Below are 27,069 nucleotides of genomic sequence, written 5' to 3'. Positions count from 1 at the left end.
GCTATTTCACGAATTAGCGCTCTAGTTGACGAACTAGACCAAGATTTTGGGGGAAATTTTCCCGATGAAATAGCGCGCTATTTGCATCTTCACTACACAGATAGCGCGCTATTTTGACATCGGACTAGTTTGGTAACCGCAAGATAGCGCGCTATTTTGAAACTTTGGGCTGATGAAGACACGCCTTATGTGATGCAGTGAAATTTGAATGGACTTGCTGCAGTATTGAAATATCCTTTTTCATGATCTAACAATTCGTGTACTGTAAAAGTAGAAAACCGGTGAAGCTCTACTCACCTGGCTGAGTGGGAAAAATTAGTCACGCAAAAATATCCCCTTTTACAGTATTCATAAATGTAATGAGAGTAATAGTATTAGAGTAATAGGGAGGAATAGTATTAGTAATGATAATAAGAAGAATGATGATGATGTTAAATATGATTATTATTCTTATTAATTATGTATTGTGATTATTATTGTTGTTGATGATAGAATTAATGTCATTATTTTCATTGATATCATTGGTCTTCTTCATCATTATTTAAATCAGTACCTTAATACTATTTTGACGTTTTTTATAAAACCAGTCAAGCATGCTTTTTATTAGGTATCTTGTAGTGCGTATTTTATACTAAATACCGGGCACCCACTGTACATAAGTATTGGTACCGGTAGTATAGTCCCACAAGAGTACTCCCGCTAGTCATTTGTTCTCTTGCTGAACGTAACGTGTTGGTTTGTGCGATACTTTATGGTAGCTCCTGGCTACATTTTATTGATAAGATCAGGAACTGTCCTGTTCCTGGTGAAGGGATTGTACATCAGGTTTCTTTTTTCTTAATTGTTTCCCCATGCTTTTTGGTTTCTATTAATACATGTGTTTATCAACAGGAAATATAATCCTTGCTAGACCTAAGTCATAAAAAAATCTGTTGCTATTGCACATAATACTGGAAGTCTTGCATCTGGTTATGTTTGGGGTAACCAATTTTGTTTAAAGGACAAGTCAGCCTTCATGGGGATTGAGTGACTGCAGCAATATTGGTCGTACACATCAGTGAGAGTTTCAGAAAAATCTGACAATCCATTCAAAAGTTATGAATTTTTGAAGTTTCTGATCAGTCACTGCTGGATGAGAAGGCTACTACAGCTTGTGATGTCACATGGGTAGAAGATGTAAAGGAAATTTAAGGGAAATTCAACATATTTGCACTTTTCTCGCATAAGAAAAGAACAGTTGACTTGCCTCTTTCAGAAGGTAGGGGGAATGATACTACCCTTGACATATATCAGTGACAAGTCAAGGAAATATGACTATCGTTCAAAAAAAAAATGTTAAATTCTCTTTATATTTTTCTTATATTGCTCTATGCATGTTCTATGCATGTGACATCATACCCTGTGCTAGTCTTCTCTTGAATTTGTGTGTTATCTTGTCCCATTGCTTTACTTATACAAAATCTCTTCTTCTTATCCCTTCTCAATCATAGTGCCCTCTTGTTTTATACACCCATACACAAACACTCTTTTTTTCTTTTTCTTTTTTTTACTCAGGGAACTTGATAGATTTCTACAAGCTCTGTTTTTTTTTTTTTTTTTTTTTTGTTCTTTTGCAATTTCCTTTCTCATTCCTCCATATTCCTGACTGGCGAGGGCTATTTCAACTCATAGTGATTTTATGATGATGAAATTATGTAAATCACATGTATTTATATGTGTTTGTATTTGCAGCTGTACATGCATTGTATTTTTGTGTGTATTTGTATTTGCTTCCTGACATTTTACCCTCTTGTACAAGTCGTCTGTGCTACTTTGCAATAATTTTGTTTTATTTAGATACAGCAACAGATAGATGAAAAATGAAAATGAAGTCTACAGTTTGCCGTGAGCCTACGCATTTATGCATACATGTATGCTTCAGGGCTCATGAGGCATATTTGCTTGTTCCAGTTAAGATCAGTAATGTAGGTCTGTGCTTGATGATATCAACAGTAATCCAGATATATCACTATCTACAAGTATAATGTAGCAGCTTTACGACCATCTTGACAAGGTCTGCATAACAACATGGACAATGATTTACTGAAATGGTTCACTATTTGTCCGCCGTGTTTACATGCCTGACACACTCTTATTTCTGCGGCGTCAAAAATAACTCTGAAAGTGTGAAATATGACTCGGAAATGGTGCCAGCTGGGAGTCAACTCCTTCCGAGTGAAAGCTACTCGGACTTCCGAGTCAAATGATTTCACTCGGATTCCGAGTCACTTTCCGAGTCATTTTTGTGGCGTCAAATTAACTCGGAAAGTGTCAAATTTGACTCGGAAATGGGGTCAGTTAGGTGCAAAATGACACGGATTTCCGAATCAAAAGATAACAATTTCACTCTGATACGGTGTCGTTTCCCGCATTGTAAGTAACCCATTTTGGTGTAGTAATGACTCGGATTTGTTGTGCACTTTTCTAGAGGAATGTGGAATGGAGGAATACATAGGAGTTTTCATCGGTGAGTACCCACCTCATTCACAACACCCATATAAATAATTACCTGAAACATGGTCTAAACAGTCAGTTTTATTTGGGGCAAAATGAACTTTCGACACGGACACCCATTGACTGGTAATGGCGTAGCCATAGGCGGCCGTACGGCAGCTCGTACCTTTTGTACGTAGCCCTGGGCTATATGCTATACGTTAGAACCAATCTGCAATAGATGTGAACCTAGCTACACCTCCACTGTACATGCATGGAACCTACCCGTATATATGGTACGATGAAACTACGCGAAGGGGGTGGATTGAAACTTATTTATTACATGTTATTAGAATAGGTAGGTTCACAATTGGTTCTAACGTATAGCATATAGCCCAGGCTACGTACAAAAGGTATGAGCTACCGTACGGCCGCCTATGGCTACGCCATTACCAGTCAATGGGTGTCCGTGTCGAAAGTTCATTTTGCCCTAAATAAAAGTGACTGTTTAGACCATGTTTCAGGCAATTATTTATATGAGTGTTGTGAATGAAGTGGGTACTCACCGATGAAAACTCCTATGTATTCCTCCATTCCGCATTCCTCTAGAAAAGTGCACACAAAATTGTCCATCTTGACGACAAAAAGTTGCAAGACATCCCGCGGCCGCGGCGGATCGTCGAGAAATGACGCTTCTTTTTTTTTTCGCGGGGGTACTACATCACATAGGACACATGACATGTTTTGTCCAATTGTAGCGCACGTATGTCATGTACACCGCGCTGGGTGTTTCTGATGTGACTCTGCGCAGGTGTAAAAAGTCCGATAACCAAAATGATAACTCGGATTTGAGTCAGAAGTACACGGTTGGTGTTGAATTTACACGGATCGGAGTGAAAAATTTTTGACTCTGATTCAGAGTTGAAATTTTGACTCGACAGAAATAAGAGTGCAGAGTAAGACCACTTGCCAACTATGCATGTTTTGCTTAAAAGCACAACTGCGCACAGACCAATTGATCAATCGCGATATGCCATTGCAGTACGTTGAAAGCCTCATAGCCATAGCTTTGTCATAAAATTTATATCAAAGCAAATCTTGCAGCTTTTTTTTTTTTTTTTATTACTGCTGTACTGCATTTCTAGCATAAAAGCGTCTTTAAAAATTTACATGGCTGAATAGAAACAGAGTGTTTTCCTAAAGTGCTCATGTGTTGCATCGTCAGAATAATGTGGCACACAGGGCTCAGGGGCTTAACACAGTGGTTTAACACTGTGGTAGACAAAGAGTTAAAAAAAAAACCCATCTAATTAATGTGACTAAGATCTGACAGACTATTTGTATAATTTTTTATTTAGCTTTAATGCAAAGATGATAACTACATGTACATCAAAATGACTATGAAATATCAACATGGTTCTTATATTGTGAAATTGAGATCAGCAAATATGAAATAGCAGCACTCAATGTTTTTGACTTGAGCCATGGTGTATATTGCATTTTTTGGGTAGTTCTTTTATGAGTAAGAATTATCTGCTCAAAATTTTGCTCAAGCTCAACCTTGCATCTGTCTCCTTATGAAAAAAGGAGAAAAAAAAAAGTAAGTTGGGCTCAACATTACTCAAAATTTTGCTCAAGCTCAACATTGCATATGTCTCCCCCTAAAAGATAAATAATAAAATAAATAGTAAAAAAAGGAGTAAACTGGGCCCGTCATTACTGGTGGCCCAGTGACCTGGAGCCATTAAAATTATTTGATATCAGCTTACCAAAATTTCAAATAGTTTATCTTTTTGTGCCCAGATCTAACAAATGAAATTCATGATGAAATCATATATTTCTTTTTATTTTGGGCACAACATTTTTTTTTTCAGGCCACCAAAATTTCACATTAAACAATTTTAGCAGGTCTAAATGGGCCACCAGAGAAAAAAAAGCTTAGTAGGACATAACCAACAACAACAACAAAACATTAGTGGGCCTACAAGAGTCTCCCAAAGATGGATTTCTTTGAAGTTTCTTGATAACAATTAGCAAATTCTCCATCCTGTCTCTCTTATTAAAGGCATAATTTATCATTTGCAGATGAAACAAAAACCCAGCATTAATGCTTTAAAAATGTTCTAAAATGTGAGTTAGGGATAGAAACAACCACTGTAAGAATTCAAATAGGTAAAATCAATGTTAAGTATTGTTAAATATACAAAATATGAACAATAGTTATAATAAAATGTTTCCAGACCAAACCGTCTACAGATCGGTTTATTGAGAAAGATACAGATATCTCCTTATATTTTTGACTTTATCGCAAAAATTTTATATGATAGGATGTTTTGTGGTACAACAGATCTGCACATACGCATTAAATGTCATATCTTGAAAACAATTTTAAATCACTGTTCCCAAAGGTAAACAGGACCTTTGATTACTGTTTTTCGCTGGTGAAAACAAAACAAAACAAAACAAAAACAAAACAAAACTATGTAGGAATACTGCACCCTACTCATCTCCCTCATTCAGTCTTTAAAACAAAATAACATAACATGTCTGAAAGAAAGCTCAAGAAATACGTGTAGAATCCCCCTCCTACTCATGGTAGAATAATGAAAACCATGAGCAGCCCAAAGCCCATCAGCCAGAATCTTAACTTGAGAACATGGGATTCCATCACTTTGTAGAACACAAAATTTGCAAATTTAGTGGCTTTTAGTATTAACTGTTTACACACATATTTACCACTTAATTTCTAGTCTTGTTCTTCAGTATGGGGATCAAATGCTTGATAAGTAAACCTACGCAGATGCCGCACCTTGATCTGAAATATGCAAAGTTTCAAGTAGCTGGCGGAGATTTTTACTACTTTTTTCAGAAAGATTTTTTTTTTTTTCAGGTTTGAGTTTCTTAGATTGATTGATTGATCACTGTATCGCCATAGAGGCGAGAAAAACTGGTGGGTGTAGGCAAATATCCCCATGAAAGATTCATGTTATGCTTGACAGCAGTCTCAACAGACCTATATTTTCCGTTAAGGTAATACCTCCAATTATTCTCGGCTTCTGATTTTGCCTGATATTTCTTTGTAGATTCCCCCCTTTGTCTTTGTTTAAAGGGACTGTACAGTACTGGTTGAGGAGGAGATTCATGTTTTGAACATTCCTAAGTGAGATAATGAGAAACCTCTTATGAAATATGAAAGACCATGTAATCTTAAGAAGGATTCAATGTTTATTTGATAAAAATTCATTTTCAAGAGGCTGAGATACCAAAAACAGTAATATTTTTAAAAGGAGACAGGCCACGCCTTTTATTAGGATCTCTTTGTTTCACCTTGTTTTTGGATATCTCAGCCATTTCAAAACCGAATTTCATCAAATAAACTTTTGATACCCCTTAGAATTGCATGCTCTTTGACATCTCATAGAGTGGTTTCTGAATATCTCGCAAAACGTTAAAAGCTAAATCCTCACCTCAGCCAGAACTGTACACACCCTTTAAAGATTCATCTGGCAAATGGTTGTTAGTCCACTGAACACCTCTCCAGGAATTCATCAAGGAGATCTCTCGATAGAAAATGCATTAATAAGTGAAAAAGCAATTGAATAGATACACACAAACATTTGCCACTAAATGGTATAAAAGTCACTGAATGCCTATATCTTCATCATGATCCTCACATTTGGACTTATTCACAGTGTAAGCTTCTCAATGATGCATCTGTTTTAATTTGTTGGATATAAAAGAAAAAGATGCAAGAGTGAGAACATATCAACTTTGAACTTGCAGTCAGGGGTGCAGGAGCATAGCATTCAAACGCAACCAATGAATTCAAAACGCTCCAACAGCATGGCTCATGAAACCAAAAGTTTCAGACTTCCAAACATTTCTATGGGTGTGTTTTATGCTTTGATAACTAATCTTGGCAATAATCAGGGTTTTGAAACTTGATTGCTGCAAAATGCCAACACGTCTTGACTCACTTTAATATAAATTCCATTTTGAAACACTCAATTCAAAAATGCACAAAAAGATGTGTTTATGATTGTAGATTTTTCCTTCATCACATTAACTGGGCAAGCATTAAAACAAAAATCATTTTTATGATCAATAATTTTTTTCTGAACGTGCGTAATGGGAGGCATTAAAACACAAAATCACATACCATGAACAGCTTGCTTCAATAGCGGTTTATAGTTTTTCAACAATGTTCAATGCATGTTTTCAAAAATGACTCTTTCTTGAGCTCAAAAAAAAAAAAAAAGATTGAGTATAAACAGTATCCCTTGGGAATGGCGTGTAGGATCAGCATTTTGGATCAGCATTTCAAAATGCTGATTCTACCTTCATAAATTGAGCACAAATGCACCTTTAGAATCTGACAATTGGGCAAGAGGTAGGGAGATATCAAACGTTTAATCTTTATTTTATTAAACACATATCATGTGTCTTATTTTGCCAACAACTGGTTAACCTGTTGAGGACGAGTCCCAAGTATACTGGGCAGGAGTCTATGGGAAATGAGTGTTGTAGCAAAACGAGTCTATCCTCAACAGGTTAACCCGTTGAGGACGAGTCCCAAGTAAACTTGGGCAAGCATCTATCGGAAATGCGTGTTGTAGCAAAAATCAAACCATCCTCAACGGCTTGATATGGAATTTTATTGGATGAGGTATACATATTTATTCATATACATAAATGTATGATAATGATAACAAAAACATATGTGTAAATACACTGTACAGTATGTATATAAATGATGTGGTCATTCCAGTCACATTTAGATTAAACTGTCTGAGTTTCATCATGTGGTACTTGTTCATGATGACTCTGACACAGTTACGTGTTGAAGTTTCTTGATTTATCACCATTTACCATCTCAGTCAGCCTTACTGTATCCTGATGCCCCAGTGATTCACAGTTAATGAGGGTTGTTTTTATCTATCCCCTGTGGTAGTGCGTGTAGGGTGTGAAATTTTCCAGCTTTCCTATAAATCAGTTGCCAGAGTGGTGGAAAAAGCTCTTTCTCGTGCCCACACTAACATATTCGCATGTTTCTTCGTGCAAAGTATGAAATACGTTCTCTGTTTGACAGGAGGAGAGGTGGAGAAAAGTTGCATTTCATCTGAACGACTCTGGAAGATATCGTATGCCCTGATAGCATGCCCTTTGGGGGATGAAGGGGCTTATCTTTGATACAGTTGTGTTTAGACATTAGGTACTAAACCCCAAGCAATGTTATGAAAACAGAAGCTGCAGCGAATTCTTGCGAGACATCAAACCACCTTGAGTGGATCAGAGAGGGCTTTTTTTTTTTCTTGCCCTCTGGTAGCTGAGTAGCACAGTACCAACCTGTGTCAAGGCATCATTTTTGTTTGGCATGGTATCCCCTGGCAACTGGGGAAAAAAAAGAGAGAGCGGAAGCATTCTACTTCTAGAACTGAGCCTAAAAGAGATGATGTCATACGGGGCTCCGCATTCTACGTGACATACGTGTATCGTCCCGACCGGTCGGCAAGGACAGAGTGAAGTGCCTGGGTCGTGATGCCACAACTTCGCCATTAAGGTGAGGTGCGGTGAAAGCCAATCCATGTTTAGCCCATTGACCTGGATGACAGCTTAGTAAACACGATTTCAGTCATTGGCGGGGATCGCCGAGTCCGCACATGACCCAATACAACCGCACATCCACTGCTGCGCAAAATTGCAAACTGTGCCCGAGTAAAATTTGAAGACTAGTGCATGCCTTCCCGGGGTGTTTGCTTCTTGCAGCTTAAAATCATGCCGGTTGTTTGATATATTGATGGGCTGTGAAAAGATTGTGATCATGGTTGTGGTGTGGGGGAGGGGGTTGGGAGGGAATAGGGAGGCCGGCGTATTCAAACACTCGTGAGCAGATTCTTCAGTCAACAATAATACAGGGACACGTACTTACTGACGTATTATTGAGCAAAGTTTACATGGAAGCGTGGGATGTCGGAGTCCTTGATACGTACGCAAACGGGGTTCATGATATTTGGAAGCATTGTTTGTTGTTCTTGTTTTAATTAATTGACTGCTCCCATCCGTGGTGGATGGAGGTAATATGATAATGAAGGCAAATTTTTGTTTCTGAAGCAAAGTGTGTTCAAAATTAGGTAAAAATCCTCTGGATCCTCTTATAACAGCTCAAAAATGAAATCCTAATTTGTCTTCCAGACCAGGTATCAAGCAAATGACATCAGTATATGAGTACTACCTCCAATATCTGCAACTCGGGTCTGCTCCATGAAGTCAATCCGGAAATACTGATAGCTTTGATATGAATGTGTTGATTTGCAAAGTAGATTGCTTGGGTATGTATTTCCCCTGTTGACTGTGTATTCTTTTGTGTTATTGTTCTTTGCTTTGTTTGTTTTGCTTTCAGTTTGTTTCAACAACACATATATGTATATTATTTGAAAAAAAAATGTACCCTGTGTACATGATATGTGTGTGTGTGTGTGTGTGTGTGTTACTGTACTTAACCAAGTACTGTACACGATGCCATATATTTAGCGAGTCTAAATTTACGTGAATTGGCACTTCTTGACGATTTCGCGAATGGTTAGATTCGTGATAGTGGAGAACACTACTGAATGGAGAAATGCATGCATTTACGTCACGTTCATGTTGGGATCAGAGTCAATATTTTTCTTTGTGTCTTTAAAATCGCGAATAGCACCTAACTCGCAAAACTTGTGAAAATAAAAACCTCGAGATATATTGTGCGTGTACAGTATCGTGCTTTAATATGCAAAGTAGACTGGTACAAGTGTCATTTTAAGTGACATTCATGTGATGTACATGGTGTAAGCCTCTTTTCCACTTTCCCCCTCACTATTGAATTTTTTTTTTTTCCAGTGATATAAACCCATGCTATCACTGGTCGCGGACTTTGTGGATGGATTCCTCTCGAAGCAACATTGTCTCATTTTACTCTCAAGTTTTATTTCTCTCCCCCCCTCCCACACCCCCTCCCCCCCCCCCCCATTTTTCAACTCCTGTTTACCAGCACTTGATACATTCCCTTCTCACTTGTGGAACATTCTTGGCTGCAAAAGTATGTAATTCCTTTGTCAATGCTTAAGAGACGAGGGTGCTCCTCAAAATATGGCCAGAATTTATGGCCAATTGGACCAGAGCGCTCCTTGAGGGAACGAGCTGTTTTCTCACAGTGAGGAGAGGAGTCAACAGCGGAGACAATTACGCAGAGTGCTCGCGGGAGACGAGGACGGACTTTGCATTTGCGTAATGCAGTCATGGATTGACGTGTGTACGCTGATTACCCGCAGCCGCGACAAAGCACTGTGCTTATATCCATCTTGGTGCTTTCATTCTTTTTCTAAATTGCATTTCAATTAGCAGAAAGAAAAAGAAAAACATGGATGCATAAAGAATGAAAATTGCTTACGCTGACTGCTTGAGCGAGTGGGTGTGGTGGGCATGTAGGTTTTGGCTGTCTCAAGTTTTATTTCTTATAGTTGATATTGTAAACTCCTCATCATGTGAAAAAAAAAAAAAAAAATATATATATATATATATATATATATATATATATATTTTGCAGTATTCGGTAGTGGTAATGGTCAATTTGCAGACCCCTGCATTGAAATCATTTAGTTTGCAATGTCCTGTAATATCTGCAACCAGCGTTACAGACCACCCCCACACTCTAGTAGACCTAGAGAAAGTGCAAACAATATTGCCCTCGTATATTTATATCAATAGTTCCAAAACAGAAAGGCCTTTTGCCCTACAAGCTCACTTTCCCCAACATTTCACCTCCCCCCCCCCCCCCAAAAAAAAAAAGACAAGAAAAAAAAAATACGGCAAAATAAAGGTTGAGCTGATATAGTGCAAGATGAAGATGCTATATGAAATATCGGAATCAAAAACTGCATTCATTTCTCTGCACAGATGAGCATCTTTTCTTAGATGAAGCAAAGAGATCACAGGAGTGTATTTGTGACAGCTTCCCATACAGTATTCTTAGTTATATACCCTTATGTGGGCAACTACTGGTACCACTCGCTCAAACTTGCAGCAACGGCATAAGTTTGCATTTTGTTCTGGATTTCTGGGGTCATCACGACAGTTCAGCTACTGTGGTCTGATCATTGAGTGGGACTCTTAAGATTCTTAAGAACTCTTAAGGACTCGAAAGTTATGTCTGGAAGATTAGGTATCGTGTGGATGATCGCCGTATAATGCACCGGTTAAGTTTTTACCGATGATTAGTGATTATTGACAGTTACAGTAGCGATAGTATGAAAGGACCTGCTGTTGGGATGATGTTGAGGTGACAATTTGTGGGCTTCTGTTTTTCCATGGTAAGATGTGACAAGTGCCAGTAATAACTGAAGATTTTTTTTTTTATGTTTGAGTCACTTGATGGTCTGACCTTGGCCTTGTGATGCAGAATTAAGATCAAAATTTTCCCAAATGACCACAAAATAAGCCACTTTTCCCTGTTATAAAATTTTGAAAAGGGGTAGCTGAGCATGGAATGAGTAGGCTGCATCTCTAGCAGCTTTCACACACAGGAGTTACTGGATTTTGCATGTGATGCAAACCAATAACAACAGCAGCAGCAACAACAGCAATGACAACATCAACAACAACAGCAGCAGCAATGACAACAACAACAGCAGCAGCAGGAAAGACATCAACAACAACAACTCAGCTGCAAATGAAGCATTCAATTCTCCAGACTGCAGATGCCTGAACCAAGTGGATGTACCCAGTATGGGTTGATTGATTTTTTTATTTTATTTTTTTTTTTTTTTTGCGTGCATTCACATTCCCAGCACAGGACAAAGTATTGTGAGACATTCCACCAAATATCAACCTTGACAGATTTTTTTATTCTTTTTTTGCATCGCAATGCAGTTTAACAAAATTTTTTGTGTCCATGCACAAGCAATAACACTTTTCACATCACTTTGCATTTAAATCAATTTTTTAAAAGTGTTAATTTTGGTAGGCCTGTGAATGAACAGGACTTTTGTTTCAAATACCCTGGTTGGATATGATTTATAAATTGTGGTCAGGATCTTTCCCTATTGGAATTTTCAAGAATCACATTCACTCCTGTGTCTTCTGCTTGCAGATATAGAAATTCATGGTACAGATCATGTAATGACCTTTCCCATTCATGCACCCAATACACCAACCACCCCCACTCCCCCTCCCCCCCCCCCCCAAAAAAAAAAACACTCCACAAAGTCAGATCCTGTCTATGCTCAAACTGAACGTGCCTGTATACGCCAGGCCTTCATTTGGCGATGGAGTTGGGAAATGCTGAGAAACAACGATGAGACAGTATTGACGACTTTATTGAAATTTCAGAAGGTCATGTTTGTCTCCTCACAGCACTCTCAAAACAGAAAGGCTTCAATATTAACATAGCCTGCAATTGAAGTACAATTAATGCTGACAGACATGTACTATTGTTTGTCCATTGGCACAAATCATAATTCCCCTCTTTCTGCATCAAAAATGTATATATGTATATATATATATATATATATATATATATATATATATATATATATATATATATATATGTATGTATATACATATATTTTTCTGGGACAAACATGATATTGTCTCAATCAAGTCTCGGGATACAATGATTGCTAATGCGTGGGAGGCCCTTTATTTTATAATGTGGGCACAAGCATGCTCCAAAGCTCTCTGGTGTCCACATTTTATCACTAAAAATCTTGACCGAATATGAAGAAATAAAAAATGTGTCGGACCTCGATCAGAACATGAGAAATGTGTGGGACCCCATCGTCTTTTGATTGTATTTTTTAAAAATATGAAATTGCTATCAAACAATCATCTATGGTCAATGATAAATTCCTGTTTTGATCACTTTATACTTCATGAACACATTTTAGTTATAAAGTACAACATGTTATTACTGTCCAACCCCAAAGTCTAACAAGTTTTGCCCATTGAGTTTGGGGAGGGTGTGTGTTTGTGGCATGACATGGAAGTGTTGACGACCGAAAGTCCCCAATCCTACCAGTCTTTCAAAGAATTAAAATCACACATGTATGTAAGTCACGTTCACCATGCATGTGTTTTGAAGCACATTAGGTCTGAAGTGCTAAAAAATTACAAGCCCTCAAGTAAGTATACTTTCCCATTATCAGCATTGTGTAGGAGGCTTGTAATGTGCTGGAGTAGTCTAGGTATTTTTCTTTTCTTCCAAGTGGTATATATTCTTTGGAAACATTTATTTTGCTTGGGCTTTAAAATTGCTTATGAGCAGGGTGCCATGGAACCAACCAGTTCCATGGTTCCTATAACACTGTAAAACGAGGAATGTTCGTGTGCATTTTGATTTCACGAATTTAGCGAGAAACAAGATTGGTGAAATTAAAATGCATGTGAACGTCCGTGTCTGCACTGTACGCAATGAATGTTAGAGGCAACTCGTGAAAATTTCATACCGCGAATAAGGCCGTCGGCTCCAATTCACAAAAATTTCATACCACAAAAATATGTTTTACAGTACCCCATTAAGAGTCTCCTTTGGAGGTTCTCCGGAGGTCCTCATTGCTTACGAACACAACTGCTGCAGCAAGGGGTCTTAAGCCAGGGGAGATCCAGTTACTGTAAAACCAAAAATATTCACGGCATTAAATTTTTTGTTGGAGCACCTCTTAAACGGGAGAAAAAGTTGTCGCCCGACCCCTCCCAATCAAGCACTGACCACTGTATAGTTTTTAGAAATATTCACACTGGTGAAAAAATATTAAACGGGTGAAAAAGTTGTTGTCTGACCCCTCCCAATCGAGCAGTGACCACTGTATAGTTTTAAATATTCATGGCATTAAACTTTTTGTTGGAGTACCTCTTAAACGGGAGAACAAGTTGTCGCTCGACCCCTCCCAATTATGACCGCTGTATAGTTTTCTGACGTGGCAAGAGTGACATCGTTTGTAGGGTACTCGAATCTTTATATGATTTGAAAACAAAAAAATTATTGGGCAAATTGGATGTGCATTGAAGGGGGAAAAAAGTTATTTTATGTTTTTATAAAAACTCTGGTGAGAAATAGGACTCGATTGCAGTAGAGAGTTATGCTCCTCCAGTGTGAGAGCTTAAGTGATATTGAGAGATTGTTGACCGTACCCACTTGAGACATTGTATTATGTCCTTAAACAGGGAAAAAAGTGCGCCTGATGTCCAAGAGAATGTAGGAAATCAACTGAAAGTGGCAATTGAACCAAAGCCAGTGTTTCATTTACAACTGTCCCTCTCTAATCTGTTAGTAAATTGCGTCTTCTGTGTTTTAAGCATCTATTGATCGTCTCATTTCATCATGGTTGTGAATTGATATCTCTGCAAGAAATGATTGTATTTTAACAAAACTGGATCTGGAATCTATCTCTTTACACATGTTGAAAGGATCTCTAAATTGCACTACTGTCCCTGAAGCAAATCACCCACCATTTTGATGTATTTTTCGGAGAATGATTTGGTTTATGATGCCATTGAATGTACGTCAATGAAAACCTGGCCAATCTTTTGACGAGATCAGTTCATTACATGTAAAAGTAAATGCTTTTGTTCTGGGGTGAGGTTTTTTTTTTGTTTTTGTTTTTTGCTGTTGTTGTTAAGAATGAGGTTAAATGATGTGATTGATTGACACAAATTCATTTTGTTTTATTCCTCTATAGCATGATTAGCTACTGATAGATAATTCTTATGACATTGATGAGAGTTGTCCGTTATATACTTTTATCAGTGGCCCAATGATAGGTCTACTTGATCAATGTCAATCTAGATATTCATCAGAAGAGTTAATACTGTGTAATACTCAAAAATTGCTGTTGTCTTCATAACATTGAGACAAACCCATGAACAACTGAAGTGACAGATTATTTTCATATCTCCTGTAGATATTGCATCATGTATTAATGGTTAGACCATAATTTGCAATTCCGCATCAAGTTGACATTTAAATAAAGTAAATTAAGATGAACAGAATGGTTGATACAATGTACTTCACTACAATTGGATATAAAGTTTTAAAAATTGTGAAACTGGAGTTGTGCATGTTTGCACCAATTAAGCACAAATTGGAAGACTTTATAATATCATTACATTGCAGTTACCTCATTTTTGTGAGGTGAATGATTATTAAAGTAAGTATTAGCTCCTTGAATTTATGAAATTCTTCTGTCGAGATGTTTTCATTCCAACTGATTGACAAACTGCCCTTCATCGACGTAAATAAGCATTGAATTGATCAGTGTGTTCATGGTAGCCATAACCAAAGAAATCATGCGTGTACGTACGTGATCAGGATTTGAACCTAAGACTTGATCTCCAGACAGGTGTCTTATCCACTAGACCAACAAGCTTCCTATGCTGGTTCTCTTATAGCAGGCTGCGGGTACTGCATAATTGTTCAATTTATGAAATACGTGAAAAAACATCTTGACGGAATTTTTTTCTTTTTTGTCTTGATTTTGCCCTATCTGGGAGTTCTTGTCACATCGATGTCATTTTTTTGTCTTCTCTATTGCTTCTACCACTTACACATCACTTCCACATTATGATTAGGATGTATTTTATTGTATGAGAAAAAAAAGAGACAATTTGCCCATCAGTCAGAGTTATTCAAGTGTGAATAAAACCTGAAACCTGAGGGCTGAAGGCATAGCTTGGGGTGGGTAGTATGGGGGGGGGGGGGGGTTGCATGTTGGCATATGTGTGTGTGTGTGTGTTTCTCGCAAATGGCCTCAATTTCTTTTTCTTTTGAGAAGCAATGGAATATGCCCCGTTTGTTTTGAGCAAACTATCTATCATGTCCCCGTTTTGTGGGCATTTTGCGAGAATACATGTATATTTGTGTTTAAAAAAACAAAAAGCGGATTTTGTTTCTTTGGCTAAATGAGTTGCAATGTAAGTTTGACATTATTTTGCACAATGTTTGTGACACTGCATTTTTGTCTTTATATAGTGTGACATTGACATTATTTTGTACTATGTTGTGTATAATGCAGTTTGTCTTTGCACAATGTTGTTTTTTTTTTGTTTGTTTGTTTCTGTGAAAGTGAATTTTATGATATGAAATTGAACAAAATTCAAATAAAGAATGAAAAAACATCATTGGGTAGGATATGCAGAAGACCTAATCCAGTCTTTCTCTCTCTATCTGTTCTCTCTGATATGCAAATGAAGTTCTGGGAGATGCCCACTTTCCAACCAGCTCCATCTGCACCCATGGCCCAAGAGAAGTGCGTGCTGATGGTGAGTCAACCTCATCTGATTTTCCAAAAAATGAATAAATAAATAAGTAAAAGACAAATTTAGCAGACTTTGAAAGCAAAAAGTCTCATTGTTTTAAAAAAAAAAGAAAGTATATTCCGTTCATAAACTAGCTTTTTGATGCATGTCACTTGAGTGCATATCTTCATTGAAAACATTTGGTCCAGCTGACAAGAAAACTTGCTGGAAATAAGGCTTACTTCATATAGCTCAAAGAAATGTATGGGGAATGGGTTCTAGCATCAAAACAGATCTTTTTAGTAACACATGGATTTTATAATAGCCTGATATTATGTAGGTCCACAAGGTAAAAAAAAAAAAAACTTGTATAGATTTCAATACATGACACTTTATTGGCTCATCAAGATATTGCAACAAGAAGTGTTTTCCTTCTCTTTTGCTTTTTTTTTTTTTGGTTTAAATCTCATTTCACTTCTCATTTCTTTCTCTTTTTGTTTCTCCCTGTCTTCCTCAAGTCCTCACATCTTTGAAGAATCTCTGAGGATCTCCATTTTATTTTATGATGTAATCAATTGTAAACTGAGAATTGATGAAAAATATCGAATCTTTGCATATGATTATTCAGTTATCTGTTCCTGTCCCTAGTATTCCTGAGTATTATGCACTTCTCTTAATCCTTTTTAAAGCTCTGAAAACAATATACAAGCAGCAGTTACTCTCAAATCTCTTCAGTCTGTATTTTCTACAGGGCATTCCTCTTTCTCTTTAGTAATGGCTCTGTTTCAGATAACTCATTAGTATATCCACTGCAGGTGTTGATATATACTCGCTGAATATATTTCAGGAAACAGTGGAGTGTTCATTTTTTATCACGTTATGAGAAGTTGAAAAGTGTTTCACTGTCACTGTCAAAGAGGAAAGAATGTGAACAGAAAGATGTGAAGGAGAGGTCAATCGAATTGAAGAGATTGAATCGTAGAGGCAAGTAATAGAGGACCAGGAAAATTTTGAAATATTGAAACATAGAGGGTTTTTTTAATTGTCATCCATGATGCTGTATTTCTCCTATTTAGCATTTGTAATGTGTATGCGTGTAAGTTGTAATCATCAGTTATCAAGCAAAGATGGAGTAGAAGTAATGTCACTTATTTATTAAACTGAAATGTTGATAAAAAAGGAAATAAATTCTTTCTGCATTTTATCAAAGAAAAACCCTGCTCAATGTATTAAGTGCATCAAGTGCACAAATGGGTACAATTTGGCTTACAAAGACTAAACTGAATTGACATATTTTTTCTGTTGATGGCCTCCCGATTCACAAGTCGCCAGATGAAAATGAAGGTAGTCCATGTAAACTTGCCAACTGGGCATGCAACAAAACGGTTATTGTTATTGTATATTGATATTGAAGCCTATCACACTTTCAAAGTCTTTGTGTAGAACTTATGTCTTCATCGTTGATGAACTTGAATCCACCCCAACCTACCAGAGAAAAAAACAAACAAAACAAGAAAGTTTTTTTGCTCGGCATTTCACCTCATTTTGTTATTGACTGTCTTTGGCAAATTCCCTGCTACCTCCGTAATCATCTCGCCCTCTTGTAGCCGAAATATTCCTGGAATGATGCTTACGCATCACTAATCATCCTCATCGTAAAATGACGGAAGGCGGGGAGATCGTCCGTAAACACGGTCACGTTGTCTCGTAAACACGTATCACTCCACTCTCCCTCCACGCCTCCCATCCTCCAAGTGCAAGTCTCCGCAAAAACTAACAATGACACCCAGGGTACTTTAATAATGCCCAGGCGAATGAATAAATCTCTCTTTTCCATCAATTTGATGGGAATTAGTCACAAAAACAAGATTCGCAGGGTTCATGCGGTGTTCCCCTTTCTTCCTATGCCGTGCAGGTCACAGCATCCCAGCGTTATTGGACGCCATCTTGAGTCTATTGCCACTGGATGCCTACGTGAAAAGCCCCGTAAGTTTAAGTGCCACCTTGATTGTTATTATGACCCCTTGCGAAGTAATGGAAGGGAATTGAACGAACATCTGAACATAGTACATTAATTTAATTTTTGCATCGATCAAAATGTGTTGTGGTAGTCTAGGCAATACATGTACATTTCACTTTTGTGTGTGTGTGTAAAAAGGCAGAATCTGAATCCACTTATTTATATGTTGTGTGTGTGTGTGTGTGTGTGTGTGTGTGTGTGTGTGTGTGTGTGTGTGTGTGTGATGGGGTAGATGCACTAATCATCAGAAACTCATTCTATATCAGCATGTCTAGTTAGTATATCTACTAGACATGTTGAAAATATGTCAGTTCAATTACTACAAATTAATTGGTGACTTTGTTCAAATTATGCCAATTTTTTGTTTCAAATTTTGAAAAATAAAAAAACAAAGCTGCAGTTCTACACTGTCTGTTCATATCTCTCTCTCTCTCACATACACACACACACACACACGCACACAAACACATTCTTATAAATAAATTAGTATTACAGGATTACAATGCATATTTTGTTGCTTTTTTCCAACTTTGTATTGCCAGTATCAGAATTCATGACAGAGTGAATTCTTTTGAGGAAAATGCATTGTATCCTCTTCGTTGTTGTGTTCAACCATTTGCAAGAACAAGTTATCCAGGCTAGTGATACTGCCCTTTGTAACTATTTCCAGGTGATTTCAATATCTGGATTAAAGGAAGTGACTGTGTATATCATATATCATTTTACATTTACACTGTGGTCAGAATTAAAGGGTATTTTTTTTTTTTTTTCAATCTCAAACTGAACTTGGAATATTAAAGAAAAACATGGAATTCAGTTCAGGTTGAGTCATTTATATTTCATTTCCATTCAAGAAAGAGTAATAGATTTTACAAAGTATACATTAGACTAATTATATTGACAATATATGTATTAAACAAATTATAGTAACAACGTATAGGATGTACAAGTCATACAATGTAATGTGAAATTTTTTGTGAGGGTTTAATTTTCGCGAATTTCGCGAATTGCAGTTGGATCGCGAATTTAACAACACGCGAAATTGTCTCCATGCGCTTTGTTAATAAAGCCTTAACATAAGCGTCGGCATCGATTCGCGAAAATGTCTATGACCTCGTCATTCGCGAAAATATCTGTACGCGAAAATAACGGCGTATACAGTATATATATGAATGAGAATAATGAATAATTAGAGAAATTATACATACATTTCGTTGTTAAAAGTAGATAAGGATTAAAATGAGTTATCCACTGAAAAGTGAAACTTGTAAGATGTTGACCACTGGAAACAGCTATTAGCATGTATATCCAAAATTGATCTTTGTACAGTTCAAAAATTAGAGAAATTCAGATATGTTCACCCAACAATGATATTGGCTGCAACCACAATTATCAGAAAGCTGAGGTGATTTTGTCATCTTTTAACATCTGTCCAGTTGGTGTGTGCACAGAAACTTGAAAATCATGTTTTCGGTGGACAAGCACTCCCTCCCAAACAGTTATTGTTGCTAAGTTATTGCAGCTAGACATTAAAGAATTAAAAAAGTGATGGAAAGAATGCATTTTTTTTTCATTTATTATAGATTTCATGAATCAGCAAAGAAAATATTGTGAAGGTATGTATAAGTAGGCAAATAGGAGATTTTTCAGGCTATGATATCTTCATCACAGCTATTGTGCACATGTGGTTGCTATTAACATCGCTGGTTGCATAAATATGTGAAACATATGAATCAAAAAACTTTCTACTTCAGGTGCAATTTCACAAAACCTCTGCCATTCAGTTTTGTTTGATTTCCCCCATTTTTTGATTGTCTTTTGTGTACCTGTTGCATTTCCCAGCAGTGTTGTATGTCTGCTGATGTCAAGATAAATTTCTGGCTTCGTCTAAGCCTTGGATTATTTTCTAAATCATGCAGGCCATTGCCATTGGACAGTATGTACCACTGCACCAGCAAAAGCCTTTGAAATTCTGTGTGTATGTGTTTATGTCCATATGTAGACAATGTATTCAAGAGGTTGATTGAGAATTTAATTCGATTTTCCTATATGAATTCAACCTTCCCATAGAAAACACTTCACACAAGACACCACAATACTTTATTTTTCCTTGATTGATATAGAGCTATATATGACAAAGCTGGTTATAATGAAATGTGATGTACAGTGTATCTTTTTTTTTTATATTTCTGGGTGTTTTTTCCCTCCTCCTTTCTGATTTCTTCTTTTTTTTTTTCTTTTTCTTTTTTTTTGGCAACAGATGCATCAAATCTGCTGAGTAGCCTGTTAACTGTTGTGGAAAATTAATCAAGGGATGTAACAACACTTGCTATTCGTGTCAAATTATATGCAGTTAAGAGGTCTACATTGCCCGTTAAATCAATCTCTCTGAAATCTCTTTAGCGGGCTGATGTGATCTGATCTTTTTTGCTCCGTTTAAAGTGAAGCTGTGCTAGAATGTCAATATCATTCCACTTCTCCTGGCTAGAAACACGAGGAAATCTATTCCAAATTTCTCAACCTGCTGCTACTGACATTTATCAAGGAGACAAAAATTCAGTGGAATACCTCCAATGACACGAGAATGAATGCCACCAGTATAACGTTGCAGACACCCTTTGTTCTGCCAGACAGGTGTAGTTTGTGAAAGAGTATTTCAGCTCTCGTGCATTTTACGCCTCTTTGTTTCTCACGTTTTGACCGTTCAGCCACGTTTCTTTCCAATTTCCTCCCGACAACTGCTGCCATGACAGTAGAAATGACATCACAGTCTGACAAAACCACGAAATCACCCAAAGAGGAAACTTCTTCACACCCAAATTAGGTCATTTAGGACATGAAGGCCCTTTGTTCCACTCTAGACGCTATTTTGCATTGGCGTATAAAAGAGCAAACCACAAAGTTATTCTTTGTGTGGCAGATTGATATTTTTGGAATAGATACTGGTTGTAGTGTTGGTAATTGGGGTGGTGGGTGGATGGGATGGTGTGCATGTTGAGGGGTGGACCGTAGGTGGACTGCAGATTGGAACATCACTGGTCTAAACAGGATGTTTTAATGGCGGATGGGACAGACTTTGCTGGTCTCCTGGAACGGCGATGAACCACCACGCCACAGAACCAAACAGAGATGTAGATTAATTGATGAATACTGATCTAGTGACGGTGATGATTTCACCCATTTTCAGGACGTGTAAATTTTTTGGGAAATCCACCCAAAATATGGAGAGTTTCCATCACAGTAGTGTTCAGAGAAATAGCACAACATGAAGACAGTAATTGCAGATGAGGTTTATGCCCTTAACCCTTCATGCGTCATTGCACTGAACCTGAAACGTACCAAACATTTTTATAAGCTTTCAGTGAATTCCCTAGATTTGACCTTATTGTAGTCAATAGTCCATCAGGGCATATCAATGATAACGTAATAGGAATAAAGGGGATTTGGTAATTTCTTTTCATTGACAATTAATTTCCAGCCAAATGTGTCCATCAGTGGTAAAAAGCGCTCTAGGGTGTCTGGCGATTGGGGCAAGTTAAGCAGAATATAAGGGTCAACAAAACAGAAAACATGAATTGGGAAGTTGATGAAAGACTGTCTGTTGGAATCTAGTATAGGGATGTACAACTTGATCTGTTAATGTGAGGGCTTATTTCGTTTTCATGAGTTCGGTAAGTGCTTTTTATACCCCCGCCACACGTAGTGTGAAGGGGGTATATAGGAATCACCGTGATGTTGGTCGGGCGGTCGGGCGGTCAGTCGGTCGGACGGTCGGTCTGTTGCAAAATCTTGCGTCGCGAACTCCTACAGTTTTGAAGCAATTTAAATGAAACTTAGGGTAAATGATGATATAGATGTGCAAGACATGTTTTTTGTGTTTGTCAGACAATGCGTTGCCATGGTAACCGTAATTTTACCAAAACCTGTGGATTGAATAACTTCCATAGTATTTAAGCAATCAATTTCAAAATTGGTATCTATGATGATCTATAGGTGTAGCTATGCAAGACACTCTTTGTGTTTGTACTTGACAAAGCGTTGCCATGGTAACCGCATGTTTTCTTCAAAATCTTGTGGAGTGAACAACTTCCACAGTTTTGAAGCAATTGAAATCAAATTTGGTAGGCATTATGGCCTTGAGGCATAGATGTGGAACACATACTTTTTGTATTTGTCGGACAAAGCGTTGCCATGGTAACCATAATTTTACCAAAACCTCGTGGATTTAATAACTTCCATGTCATTCAAGCAAATTTTAGTATGTATTTTAGTAGGTCAAATTTAGTATGTATGATGATCGGGAGGTGTAGTTATGCAAGACACCAATGTGATAATATAAGAAAAATGTGTTGCCATGGTAACCACTCATTTTTGTATCAAATTGAATCATTTAATCTATGAAGGTGAAATTTGGTGTGTATGATGCTCTTTAAGTGTAGTTTTGCTAAATGTCCTTTCTATTTGTATCGGACAATGCATTGCCATGGTAACTGCATTTTTTGGGATTTTTTTTAAATCCTGTGGAGTGAACTTCTTCCACAGTTTTCGAGCAATTGAAACCAAATTTGGTAGGCATTATGGCCCTGAGGTATAGATGTGGAACACATAATTTTTGTGTTTGTCACACAAACCATTGCCATGGTAACCACAATTTTACCAAAACCTTGCAGATGTAATAACTTTTCCATCATTCAAGCAATAAAAGTCAAATTTAGTATGTATCATGATCTAGAAGTGTAGTTTTGCAAGACACCAATGTGTTAGTTTAAGGAAAATGTGTTGCCATGGTAACCACTCATTTTTGTATCAAAATAACAGAGACTCCAACTTTCCCGTTTTCGACGGGAGATCTCCCGCCGAAAGCCCATTTTTGCAAAATCTCCCGTTCTCCCGCTTGAGATTTGATTTCTCCCGCCCTGGCTCTGTGTCTCCCGGTGGAAAGGATTTCTTACTTATTGCTATCGTATGTTGAAAAAATAAGCCTTAGATAGTACCAGAGAACATCTAGAACCCTAGGAACTTCGCGCTTCGCACACATCAACTTGGAGTCTCCCGTTTGCTAGGGGTTTCAGGCGGGAGAATCTCCAGCTCAGAAGGTGCTTGAGGTTGGAGTCTCTGAAATAAACCATTCAAGCTATGAAGGTCAAATTTGGTGTGTATGATGGTCTTTAAGTATAGTTATGCAAAATGTCCCTTGTGTTTGTATCAGACAGTGCATTGCCATGGTAACCACACTTTTTACCCAAACCTTGTGGAACTCAGTGTCAATCTGTAATTGTACAGTAAACTAAAATTATTCTGTTTCCAATTCGACAAGTGCACAAACTTGGTATTAACGTCATTGCCCTCATGACAGTACATACTATAAGGCAACACTAGGGGCGGGGGTATTAATCACCTTCAGTGATAATTCTAGTTAAATAGTGTGTATGCTTCCGCTGCAATGCCATAGTCTATAATATCTCCAGGGCATTTTGTAGACATTATGGAAGCGTACAACACATCGAACGGTAGACTTGCTGTTTGAAAGTTCCTCATTTTGTTGTTATTTGAAACAGTAATTGGAGTGGCAACGACCTGTTTATTTTGGAGAAGTACATATAACTGTTGCCATCACCTCAGTCTCCCAATAACTTATGTGTAGAGATTGACTAAATATTCTTCTTTTCTTGTGATATGATATGAAAATAATAAATTGTACCCTTAGCATCAAATGATTAATATCTTGCAATAACCTGTTGAGGACGAGTCCCGAGTATACTCAGGCAGGTGTCTATGGGACATGCGTGTTGCTGCAAAAACAGTACGTCCTCAACAGGTTAAGGGAAAAGGATGTGCATTATTGAAATATAGTTAAGCCAAAGTACCATATTCTTACATGTCATACATTCTTTAATATATGATAACCTTTAAAAAAAAAAACTGCACTCCATCTTAATAGTTTTGTTTTTTGTTTTTTTTAGGTTTCTATCTAACAGGAAGTGTGATAACAAGGAAAACCTTGTGTTCTTGTCATGCCCAGTCTCCTACCCCATACACAAAGGTTTTCACTGTCACTGAAAGAGTCTCTGCCACCTGTCATTAGTACGAATGCTTCGTGAAGAAATCTGCTCACTTGTATAGTCATTTCTCTCCCTCTCTTTCCATCTTCCTCTCTCACCTTCCCTTTTCTCCACTCTGTCCCAGCTACCATACTTCTGTGGTTTGGTGCTGTATATTTTGTGTAATCATTCTTTTTTTTTTCAAAGGATTTGTTGCTAGTATTACAACAAATAGTGAATGGTCATGAGTGCTATGGTACCAGATTTTGCAGGAGATGAAAGATAGAGGCACTCTCTAATGATATTCAACGAGGTGAAGTTGAGTTAGATAGGATGGGTTCATCTTTGACTGATTGCGAAATCTTTTTCCATTGCACAAGTAAAAGCTATACACTACGTACTGTATTTTTGTGTACCACACCTTGGACGTTAACGGATTTGGTCTGCTTCAATTTTAGAATTCATTACAGAAATGGCAACCATTTTTTTTTTTTAGTGAAAGGCAAATGGGAGGCACAGTACAATCAGTCGTACAAGAAATAGTGATCAACTATTTTTGTTGATGACAGTAAAATTAGCGACTGAATGCACACGTGTATTAACTGATGATGTGTGAGCGGTAAAGGTATGCTTGCCGTGACATCAGAATCGTGCATTGGTGTGCATTATTATTGTTCAGTGATGTCAGGCACAAGATTGGCGAGGGGTGAGGATGCGTGTGAGGATTGTAGGCAGGTCCTGGCACTCACAGAGCGAGGTTTGTTGAAAGTTTTTGTCAAAGTTTTGGCGGCCATAGGAAGTGGTCGATCAACCACCCAGTAGTCCCCTCATTGTCAGTATCCATACCCTCCTTGTTATCATTTTGGGTGTATTTTTCTTTTTTGTATATCAATATTCTCGAAAGTTGTTGGCTGATGACTGTGCATGCCACGATCGAGCTGCGGTGTATGATTTGATTACCATTCTATCTCCCCCACCCCACTTTTAAGATTGCATTCTTGGCTGTCGGGGGCTTTTTCGCATCTCAAATTTGGGCGTAGCACCAAATTCAAGCATTCATTGTTCTCTCTCTCCACAAAGATAGCTTCCTTTGTTCATCTCTCTTTCTCTCTCTCTTTCATATACATCTGTCTGTGTACGTAATTCATATATATGCATATTATCTTGTCAAGTTATGATTTCCTTATACTCCAAGGTTATTGCACTCGAGTCCGGTGAAACTCCAGACAAATTGAATAAATTCCTGAGGGGGGGGGGGGGGATGTAACTGATGACAAGGGCAGAGCTCTTCTTGAATGGAAGTGACTATATTCTTAGACCCTCGTTACATCTGACTGACGCAATGATGATGTCAACAGTTTGTATAGAAAGTGGTATTCTTTTGGTGCAGTGTGAGTGATAAAAGCAATCTTTAATTCCTTCCTTTTTACTATATACTGATTAAAAGACAGATGCTGTGGTGTAACTTGCTCTTTGGGTATTCTTTTCTAATCAGATATCATGAAAACAGCTGATGTTTGTGCAAATAAGTAGTCTTAGGAATAGCACAATGTTCATGTTTGTAATATAAACTAATATATGTGTGTTAACATACATATATAATAACTGGAAAAGCACTCTGAGAGCGCAGACCTCCGCCAAGCATGCAGCTCATTTCCACCACTGATTTTGTTCTTCCATAGAGATATCAGTGATTTCAACCAATACGTACAATGTACTTTTATATAGCATTGTGTGCTGAAAGTCGCCCGATTTCCCAATATAGAAGCCTTTGTTACGTCATAAACCCCTCAGCTGCATGGCGTGCCTCGCCCTGCAGAAACTAGAGCACGCACTTTTGTGTGCGCATGCAAACCTCAAATACGCGCAGCCTTAACTCCCAAGTTCATTGACCCTACCTGCCAAAATATAAAAAATCCTTCATAAATTCCCCCAAAATTCTTGGATCACTACCAAAATTTAATCATCTGTTACTTGTATCATTCTAAATCTTTCCTGCGAGTTTCATCCAAATCCGTTCACAACTTTTTGAGTTATTTTGCACACGGACAAACTAACTAACTAATTAACTAACTAACGAACAAACAAACCAACCAACGATAACTGAAACATAAACTCCTCCCTTGGCGGAGGTAATAATTATGTATATTTGTATATATATGTACATTCATACATATTGTGTATGTATACGCACATTATGTGTATACTGATAATAATGATAATTCACAATACTTTGCTATCAAGAGCATTCATAAAATGTCTCAAAGCAGTACTATCCTCTTGTCAATCACTTGTCGATCATATTTTTAGTGTAAGGCATTGTCAGTAGTACGACATGAGGGTAATAGATTTTCAATCATGATCAACATGTTGGCCTTAAATTTAAAAAAAAAGTGATCTCAGAAGTTCTGACAAGCATAGAAACAAGTATAATACTAAGGAACTGTATTCTTGTGTGGTGCAGCTACAGTGATATTCAAGTTACAGACACACAAACTCAGACACATACACACAAACATCAGCAACTATACGTATGTCACTACTGGCTAACTTGACAAGTTTTTCAAGAAGTATGATCAAATAGTGTAGGGAGTTATGTTATAATTAGAAAATTAACAAAATGCTGATGTTTTTATGCATTTCATTTTACTTTTTGTTTCGTAACAACCTACCAAAAGAAACATATATATATATATATATATATATATATATATATATATATATATATATATATATATATCGTCTGTTGAGAATGAGAAGGGCGTTAAGTTGTCCTGAACACTATGGGTTTTGTGACAACTTAACGCCCTTATCATTCTCAACAGACGATATATTTATATATATATATATATGTGTATATATATACAATAATTGTGTTTTCTATTCAAGATCTAAAGAGATCCATGACTGGGGGGGGGGGGGAGTAAAAAAGGTTGACATTAAAAAGACAAAAAAGGGAGAAAAACAGAGAAAAGATGTATCAGCAAAGATAAGACTGGAACAGATAAGAATGAACTAAAGCTATAAAGAATAATAACATACATGTATGAAGGAAGAAGAGAAAAAGAATGGACGAAATCAGGAAAGGAGAAGAAAACATGAGAAAAGATTGGAGACAGCCAAAAGAAAATGTTAAAATGTAATTGACTGAAGCTTTAGACTGGGTAGCAGGGGAGACATGGATGCCCCAATTGAATTGACTGTCATTCGCTACCCACCAGGGTACATTCGAAAACAACGCATAGCACCTATCAGCGAATATGAGCGTGG

At 37.4% G+C, this 27,069-nt stretch overlaps 1 protein-coding gene across 5 annotated transcripts in view; it reads left to right on the top strand.

Annotated features, from left to right (window-relative positions):
- LOC140242135 (fucose mutarotase-like) overlaps positions 1-27,069 on the top strand; it is a 269,459-nt gene that overhangs the window by 76,776 nt on the left and 165,614 nt on the right. For 4 of the 5 annotated variants that reach the window (XM_072321896.1, XM_072321900.1, XM_072321898.1 and 1 more), the window contains exons 2-3: positions 15,694-15,762; positions 17,654-17,724. The exons of the other annotated variant lie outside the window; for it this stretch is intronic. In XM_072321896.1, the coding sequence (XP_072177997.1) occupies positions 15,694-15,762; positions 17,654-17,724 (140 nt within the window). The remainder of the gene's footprint in view (positions 1-15,693; positions 15,763-17,653; positions 17,725-27,069) is intronic. 5 annotated transcript variants of the gene reach the window in all.

The sequence above is a fragment of the Diadema setosum genome, chromosome 18 (genome assembly GCF_964275005.1).
Source record: "Diadema setosum chromosome 18, eeDiaSeto1, whole genome shotgun sequence".
NCBI classification, from domain to species: domain Eukaryota; kingdom Metazoa; phylum Echinodermata; class Echinoidea; order Diadematoida; family Diadematidae; genus Diadema; species Diadema setosum.
Note: the sequence above shows the minus strand (reverse complement) of the source record. Positions and strands in the feature narration are given on the sequence as shown.